Source organism: Dunckerocampus dactyliophorus, chromosome 13 (genome assembly GCF_027744805.1).
Source record: "Dunckerocampus dactyliophorus isolate RoL2022-P2 chromosome 13, RoL_Ddac_1.1, whole genome shotgun sequence".
NCBI lineage: Eukaryota > Metazoa > Chordata > Actinopteri > Syngnathiformes > Syngnathidae > Dunckerocampus > Dunckerocampus dactyliophorus.
In genome coordinates, this window is record NC_072831.1 from 20,401,244 (window position 1) to 20,410,977 (window position 9,734).

At 42.4% G+C, this 9,734-nt stretch overlaps 1 protein-coding gene across 1 annotated transcript; it reads right to left on the minus strand.

Annotated features, from left to right (window-relative positions):
* Positions 1–350: 350 nt before the first annotated feature.
* On the minus strand, positions 351–1,246 carry olig4 (oligodendrocyte transcription factor 4). Its single transcript, XM_054797040.1, has one exon. The coding sequence runs from the start codon at positions 1,119–1,121 to the stop codon at positions 351–353; it is 771 nt and encodes a 256-aa protein (XP_054653015.1). The 5' UTR covers positions 1,122–1,246.
* Between the last annotated feature and the right edge of the window lie 8,488 nt (positions 1,247–9,734).

Genomic DNA, 9,734 nt, shown 5'->3' on the forward strand with positions numbered 1-9,734 from the left:
TCAGGTAAGAGTATAATAAAGACTTTAATTTAGGAAAATATAACTCCTGTACAAAAGGACATACAAGATTTGAAAAAAATTTTTTAGCAATTTTGAACATTTTTCCTCAACATCCATCATAAGATAAATTACATCATTTGCTACTCTGCTACTAAAATCCCTTGTGCATTTAGAATATCCATCTTAAAGCAATGCAGAGGAGATCATTCATACAAATAGCAGCAGTTTACATGGCAGAAAATACATATACACTATATACAATATAAGTTGTGACACCAGGCATCAGGTCCGCAGTTTGTTCATCTTGAAGTTGCTTGGATCTTTGCATTGATACAAAGTCAATTTCACAGTTATTTGTTCATTGCTAGGCTGTGCAATGAAGAGGTTGGTGTGGGCAAAGTTTGGCACAGCGAGCAGGGGCAAGGCATGCCAGGGAAGTGCCTATAGGAGCTGGACAGGTGGAGTGGGTCCTTCAGAAGACCCTGGACTGGAGCATGAAAACCAAGGAAGCTGGTCGATGGGGGCGAGTGTGGAGCTGGAGCTGCAGCTGTCGCTGGAGTAGGTGTGTGATGCTGGGTGGAGCCCACCAATGAGTGCAGGGACTGGGCCAGAGGATGCAAGGGCAGGTGGGCAGGTGGTGCTGCAGGGGTAATGGTCGGGTGGGCGGCAGTGCGACTCTGGGCGGCAGCACTGGCTCCATACACGTCCCCCACCAGCTTCTTCATTTCCTCCAAAGAGCTGGACAGCATGAGAATATAGTTTCGGGCCAGCAGCAGTGTGGATATTTTTGACAGCTTGCGGACCGATGGACCATGAGCATAGGGCATGACCTCTCTCAAGCCATCCATGGCTTGGTTCAGATCGTGCATCCTCTTCCTCTCCCGACTGTTCACTTTCAGTCTCAGGTCTTGCATCTCTTCCTTGCTGAGCTGAGATCTACTTTTGGTCTTTCCGCCCCCACTGCAGCAGTCCGTGTTGCTCTGGTCAGCGTCTCTGTCCGCTCTGTTGTCTTGGCAGTACGTCTGAAACATCTTGTTGGAGAAGAAGCTCCCAGCTGAGTCGTCCACCACTAGGTCTGGGGATGAGGAGCGGCTGCAGGTGGACCCGGCATCAGAATCCATGTTGGTTGAAGCAGGGAAAAATGCTGATGAAAAAAGGAAAAAATATAACTAAAAAGCTCGCAAGTTTTCAGATGCTTCCCAGTCTTCTCAGTGTTTTTTTTGTTCCTGCTGTAGTGCAGCCACAGTCTCGCTTCACTTTTTTCTGTCGGACGACCAGTCTGTCTTAACTGTCACCCTCTGGGCCAAATGGGGTGTATTTATACCACCATCACAACAAAGGAACAATAAGCTGCATAATGAGACACTTAGAGCCACAGCCAATTGCAGAGGGGACACATGTTCACCCCCAACACACACAAGTTGTCCTGAAGCCCCTATTTTCACCTTCCGACACCCACATTTAACACCCCCACTACCACCACCATACACAGATGAACACTAACACATTAAGCTCCATAACTAGTTAATTATGTAGGATAGTTAAAACTTTCATTCAAATTAGTGTACAGTTTTGTGATGATGGAATTAAATAATATACAAGCAAATGCACATAAAGTTGTTTAATCAACAAAACTGAAAAATTTAACCTTATTACAGGGTTCCTTGGGCTTCAGGGGGTCACATAAAAACAATTTCATCATTGTAATGGAGTGTTGTGTTACATTGTTTGCTTTAAACTTCACTAATATTTATGTCACTATTGTCTAATGTGTATGTCGTATCCTTCACAGCGGATAGGGGTAAAGTTTTGTTTATGTGTACGTTTCTTGGGAAGGGTGTCAAGATCTTTCATCGAGGTCCGTGACTCAAGAAAGTTTATAGAATATACGGTAGCTGAGTGAAATCCTATACAGTACAGTGGAACCTTGGTTAGCATCATTAATCTGTTCCAGAAGTTCCGACCCTAACCAAAACGGATTCTAACCAAATACATTTTTCCCATAAGAAATCATGTAAATCCAATTAAGCCGTTCCAGATTGCCAAAAATGTTAACACAAAACATGTTTTTATAGTTTTACAATTGCAGTTTTAAATGCCGAAAACAATTCTAAATGCATATAAATAAGAAATGAAAGGGATAAATGAACATTTAAGGTTGCTTTTACATTCATCGAAGAGGTGATTGTTGACAAAGACACAATGTGGCAGTGAGATCAACACTGACACCACCTTTTTGAATTCAATAGTGTTTCTCACCTCAAGTCTCTGCTTTTCTGCTGATAATGGCTGCGAAATGACCCAAAAAAGAAAACAAAGAAAGTTGCAAGTGCCAGCATTTGATAGAGAAAGTGAGAAACACTATCAAATTCAAGAAGTAACTCACAGCAAAACACGATGGTGGTGTCAGTGTTGATCTTGTTTCCCTTCCATGCATTTAGAATAGTTTGATGCATGTAAAATTATAATTGTAAAACTAGAAAAATGTATTTTGTGTAACATTTTTGAGACTCGTGTAACCGTGTTAGATAACAACAGCTCATGATATCATCATAGACGAGCGACGGAGCTGAATTCCGGTTCCTGTTTCCATGTATTAGCAAGCTGGCCTGCTAACAAGGACGTTTTATAATCAAAATACATTAAGAACACAGTTGGACTCATGCAGTGTATTAATAACACAACAAGACGGACGCCATATTGTACGCTAACTGGAAAATGTATGCAAACCAAGGCAAAATTTTGGCGGATATTTTTAATGTTTACCAAAAACACGCTAACCAGGGCGTACGTGTTGCACTGTCGTTCTTATTGTGAAGTAATCCTTTAGTCATTGAAATAGGAGGTTCTTTACATTAAACAATACACATATTATTGTCATTTTATTGTCTAAACTTCTGTTCACTCAGGTTAAAAATGTTTTATATATTATTCAAATGGTGTTTTTTACATTGTTATGTTAGACACGGAAAAAAAAGCAAAAGTGAGAGTGTAGACCTACAATGAAGCAGGCAACCTTCTTATTGCCCTGCGTCATAGCACCAGATATATGATGCCTTGAAGGCCTTATTTACATATGGTTTCCATGCAACACTCGAAGAGGCATGAGGAACCATGTGAGGTGCTTGAACATGTAAAGAGCAGCCTTAATGGCAGACTAGATACAATTCAACCAGGAGCTCAAGACAAAGGGGGGTCAGATAAATTTGACTCGGCCCTCTAAACAGTCTGCGAAATTGTATCACTACCACTAGAAGGGGGTCCTCCAAGTGAGGAGGAGGTAGTTAAAAAGATACTAAGGAGCAGGCATGGCATTGTCTTCCCCTAATTCAACCATAAAGCTACTCGCACTCTCACTTTCACACTATGTTGCTTTTGGAGACCAGAGCTCAAGATTGTATCACACCGCAATCCTCTTATTTTCAGGCAAAATCATTTCCATTTGTGATATCAAATATCCATCCATAAATGGCATGTGAAGGCTGGCGTGGTCACAGTTTTTATTCTTTAATGTTTGTGTCCGCCTTTCAATGTTCAGCTCAAGAGTTTCCTGCTTCCAGCTGGTGCCAAATAAACCTCCACAGATGCTGAACTAAATGGTTCATGAATGGTTCAGGAGTTTCATCAAATATACCATTCATTAGAATTGAATAGCATTCTTGGGGCAAGAATGGTATGGAAATACAATTTACTTTGTGAACTTTAAATGCGCAAGGTATTTAGCCAAAAATCTTGATGTCATTGTGGCGTTCCAACAGCTGAATTAGGGAATTTATTTGCCTATCTCTCATTGGTCAGCAGCGTAAAGCCTTGTTTATGATGTATAAACACAACACACATTCCTCTCACACATCCCGCTGCATCCGGATTGTTCCAAAAACAACTGACCACTACATTTGAAAGTCTATATTTGTGTTGGTAAAGTGGTGACTTCATTGACTTGCACACTACATAGTCTTCAGTGACGTAGTGTTAGATCCACTATACCGTGTGCCTCTCAAACACAAGCACAGGGTGGAATTCAAGGGGCCCTGAGGACCCCCCGCTGGAGCTCCATCAGGGGCCCCACAGGCCGCTTTGCCCCTGCCAACATTTAGTGATATTATAATTGGAGAACCCTGAGCGACAACATTGGCCGTTTATTTGGAGCATATGGATTTTCCCATCGTTAGGCCCAGCGCCAACGTGGCTGCTGGATTTCCCCTTGCTAATTGGGTCAGATCCTAATTAACTATGTCGGACACAATGGTCTGAATTTCATTCTTTATGGTCTTTTTAGACCTTTCAAAGGCTGGTTCTGTGGTGCAGTTTTCATTGTGTTTTACCCACTCCCAATGTCAAAGCCTGTTAAATGTATTGAACTGCATATGAGGTTACATTATTATCATTACATCTCGGTCTTTTCCGGCTGTAACACATACACACACACACGCATTAGTTACGGTATTGTCAGCCAATGATACCAATTTGACAAAGTTTAGCTACTAACATTAGTTATCGTTGAATGTATAGGCCAGGGGTGTCCAAACCTTTTCCACCGAGGGCCACATACTCAAAGGATGCGGGGGTCAGCTCTACATTTCCCAAACCAACCCATGCAGATATGCAGAAACGTTTTTGTATTTAAAGAAAAAAACAGCCCGCATCCCAGCTTTGTGTTATCGATGACAAAGCGTATTATTAGTATGAACTTTTTCTCCTTACTTTACACTTTTTTCTTTTTTTTTTTTTTTTACAAATATTTCAACATTCTTCTTGTACATTTTTTTTCTGGTAATATTATGACTTTTTTAAAATCGTAATATTCCAACTTCTTCCCTAGTTAATTTTCCAAAAACTGCAACCTTTTCTTTGTTCTGTTTGTTTCTCAATTACAACATTTTTTGTTAAACATTTCATCTTTATGCTATTTTTTTCTCTGAATATCATGATGTGCCATGGGCCAATAGAAAAACAGCCTCAGGCTGTCAGAGGCTCCCGGGCCGCACTTTGGACACCCCTGGTATAGCCTATTGTAACAACAGCATGACTGCAAATTGTAGGCGGCTTCTCTAAGACTGCTTTTGTGTGTGTGTACGCATTATGGACATGTACATGAACACCAGACAGCCGTTTATTTTGCCCGAATGACAACTGTGAAAAATATAGATTTTTTTTTGTGCAATCAGTGCTTTTGCACCACCACCGGTAACGTATGCTAGCCAGCGGTGGTGTTTTTATATTTTTTGATTGAATCAATTTTTATTTTGAGACGGTGACATACAGCAGCTTTAAGAAGAAGCAACTGTGTTAATAAATGAACAGTTTCTATCCGCACATGGATCGTTGCTCGGGGCCCAAGCGCAATAAAGGCAATGTGATCAATCGCTCTCTTCGTCTTCAAATATATGCATGAGCCAAATAAATCTCATTCGCCTGTTCTGTCTTATTCTTATTCATGTGTTTGCAGAGGCAACGGGCCACACAGAAAGACACAAAGGTCTCTGAGCTTTGCATTTCACAAATGAATGCATAGCCACCCTCCATGTTTCCACATAATCCTTCAATTTTTAACCCCGCATTTGGCTGTTTGACTTTCTTCTCTGCGCGGCACCTTTCATGACCTCCCATCCAATTCGAGGGCTGTGTGACAGACGTTCTTACGGTTTAGAGACCCCCTTTCTTCTACCTCATAGGGTGCACGCCAATGAAAGTGTTCAGGTGACCAGAAAATGAGGGTATTATTACAGACATATGCTTGTAGCGACAGAGGATCAGGCTAGATTAAGGCCTATCATGGCTCAATAAAGCACTAAGCTGAAGGACAAACTTGCGGTGTGGACCAAAAGGCTTCCTTCACTCTCTGTTGGCTATTGTTTGACAGGACCAGTGGCTACATCTTATGTACATGCACACTGGGCTTTTATCCGGGCATGTGGTCGAGATGCAGTCCCTTTGGAGAACCCCTCAGCTTTGTTTACTATCATTTTTTCAGCAATGTCACTTTAATATAAAAGTTTTTAGATTAAGATCTTATAGGAGAAAATCCATTTGATTTATCGACAATCTTAGCATGTCCCACATTGCGTCTAAAGTCTCAAAGTATGAATAAAACGGTGTAAAGTTGTTCTAAACGTGATGACAAGTGTTTCAGCAAACAGGGGGTGCCGCCCTTTGTTATCTCTCTCTGCTTGAACAAACTGCGCTGTGATTTACTCCTTTACACCGCTGGCAACAATTGTATTATTTCAGCCACGACAGAAAGGCACAAAGGTGCTATGAAAATCTTCTAGGATGTTTATGAGTCACTCAAAAGTCCAATAACTTTCATCTTTAAGAGGCCGCGGAGGATCACATGCTGAGGAGGGCTGCAGGGCAAGGGGAACCGGGAGGAGGACCCAGGTCCATGGAGAAGTGCCGATTATGAGCAGGATAAAAGGAGTCCAAGCCTTCTCCTCTCAGGTTGAATGGGCTCAGTCAGCAGGCTGTCCCATACACTGGCCCGCTCCATGCTGACAGAACTTCATAAATTACCCCACAATTACCCAGGTTAGGACAGAGGGAGGAAAGGCTGGCCTGAGGGCAAGAGAGTGAAAGGAGACGAAAGTGCAGAACCGGTTGCTGAGCAGCACATCATCAGGAGTCACAGGGCCCCAAGTCCAGATGTTGGCCTTCAAGTTGTGGATCTCCAAATGATGGTCTCTTTCCTGAAGCTGTCACTACACATTGGATTAATCTCCTAAAAGTTCAAGATGCAGGGACTTTCATCCCCTAATTTGTCAGCATCACATATAGTACACAGTGATGGCAGGTTCATGGCTGGTGAGGCACAGACTCCTTTGTTTTTTTTTTTAAATATTCCTATGGGTTGCTCATTAAGAGGATAACTGGCTGGCAATGAGTGAGTCACACAGCATGGATTACGACTAATTGACCTCAGGTGTGCACCCGTGTCTCCGCCCCCGCAGGACCAGCAGTGCACTGCAACAGACAACAGACAGGCGGCAGCAAAGCAGCTCCTGCAGAACGTGACAATAGTTTCACAAAGTAACGTATATTTCCTTTTTCCTTTTAGTGAACTACTTTTTTAAGGCATCACGGATGCTAACTTGGCTTATCATGCAAGTATAAATGTTTGATTTGTATTTCTTATTCCTACAACTTGTTTCTATCTTGGTCAATACAAAACAAACAAACCAGGGCGCACGCACACACACACACACACACACACTGACTGTGTCTGCGGCAACGTGCATGTCACACTTTTGAACAGTTGGCCACTCACTGAGGCATGACGACGGCATTGTGTCGGCAGTCTGCAGACTTCTGCCACTTTTTGCCCCACTCCTCACCCTCCCTCTGTCTCCTCCCCTGTCCCCCACTTGTCCGTGTTATGAAGTAGAATTGGGGGACCTGCTCACCCAAATAATCTTCCACCCCAAAGCCCAGGCACGGCTGCTGCTTTCATCAGCACCACCATTGTTTCAGTCTGTTACTGCCGCTTGTGCTCCCTCACCACAGCAACACGCTCACACAAGACACACAGGTCCCCCCCACACCTCCTTTCCTTGTCGCTGTCCCATCTGTGGATAGGCCTGCCATGTGTCTATTCAGAAGGGTGCCGGCGGCAACGCAACTGTATGTGGAAAGTACATGATGCTGTCCTTTTGTGTGGCCCTCTGTCCTCAGCTACTTAGCGCTGACCCTGGGGTCAACACAAACAATAACCTGAATGTTGGTGGCCATTGGCCATCCTCATTGGCACATGATTGACGAGCTAATCAATGGTGTATGGGAGTGTGTGCACCCACATGTTTGGCTTCTATACACCCTGTGCAGACCCACTGAATTAAGCGTGTCCGTTTCTTTTAGGATTCCCCTTTAGGAAGGCATCAGGCTAGTTAGTGACACACAATTGACTTCTTTTAGCTTTTTGCTTTCGTCCAAATGAATAACTGCAATTCAGCTCAAATTGGCACACACCTTGTCATTAACAAAATTCCAAAGAATGTGAACACTATCCAGCTACCTTAAATTGCAGACTTTTATTTTGATTGCAGCAACTACATTTGCATTCTGCTGGGGTTTTTTTTATTCTGAAAATGTCACTATTTAACATTCTGCCCCTTTTTTACACACAGTCGCTCTGCAAGTCGCCCAAAAGGCTCAGGTGGGTGATTACTGGTGCACATTCAACCCTAAATCACATATGGCTGGATCTGAATACTAATGAGGAAATCTGTGACACATCCAATGTTGAAAATACAGTACATACGATACAGCAGTGGTCCCCAACCCCCGGGCCGCGGGTCATTTGGTACCGGGCCGCACAGAAATTAATTTTAATTTTTTTTCTACATAATTTGTAGTCTTAAGGATGTTTTATTTTGAAAAGTGGCCGGATTCTCTCTGTTACATCCGTCTCACTTGACGCATGTCCATTGTGCGTGTGCTAACTTTATCTCATGCCGCACAGATAGACTACTACTGTATTTTTACCATTTTTCTTTCACCTCATATTTGGTGTCAAATGCTGATACTATGTGGGAATGCATAAAGGTAAGTTTTGATGACTTATTGAGGGCTAATGTGCACATTTGTCGAGTAAATTCATGCTAGCGCACTGCCTTTTACCACACATGTCAAACAGCCATGTAATAATCTCTCTGGAAAAACTCCAGGCTTGAAGTGGCGGATGGTGGGTCCGCATTCATTTTGTGCTTTTAATTTGATGTTGTTCATGTCTTAGTTTTACACAATACATAATAAATAAGATACATTAAATTTGATCGCCTTAATGTACGACCCACCTCCCCGGTCCGCGGGAGATTTGTGGGAACACAAGCCAGTCCGTAGGTCAATAAAGGTTGGGGAACACTGCCATACAGCATAAAGGGCAAGTGGTGCATTTCGTACCTGGGCCTTCAGCGGGTCCCACCTCTTACTACCACCACTATCACGTCACGATAATACAAACCATCAAAACGCAATATAACTCCGCATGGCATTCCAGAATTGGTGATGAATTCCATTATTACGAAAGCAAGAAACCCAGTTAACCCTTAGTTACACCAACTAAACAACTCTAAACTACAAACGTCAAAACTAAGTCATCTGAAGCAGTTCAGAATCAATATTTATCTAATAACACGACACAAACATTAAAAAATTAAATACCACATCCTACTCACCACTCACTTGTAAGCACTGGTCTGGAAGACCTGCAGTGGATGACAACTTTGTGTCCGTCTCCTTGCTTCATGTCGGAACAGGAACAGTTACGAACAGTCACCCCTCGCCACATCACGGTTTGAACATCGCGCCATCAAAAATTAATTAATAAATGATTATAAATTATATATACATGCACATTTAAGCCTAAATTAAAAGCATTTTCAAGCATAAAAATCACTAAATGAACTAACTAAATGAACTAAAATACAAAATACAAGGCAGAAGAAACGTTCTAATTGTGAATGTAGTACCCTGCATAGGCCACTAGGTGTCTGTCATTGTTCATAGATCAATACTATACCAATACATGTTACCAGAAGCAGTTGCGAAGACAAGTTCTGCCTGGTTAGTGGGTTTAGTGGTTTGCGTCAGCGGCATTGTCGAACCGGAACCTCCGTAGTGGCACCATTATTGCATAATAAGGAACATGACATTGCTTTTATTCTAATAAATTGGATAGATTGTCACGTCTTGTCTTTGGCATTGTGGAGATGGACCCCAGTATTCAGAAAGCAGGAACC

Coding starts and splice junctions, on each gene's coding strand:
- olig4 (XM_054797040.1), bottom strand. CDS start 1,121: ATGGATTCTGATGCCGGGTCCACCTGCAGCCGCTCCTCATCCCCAGAC.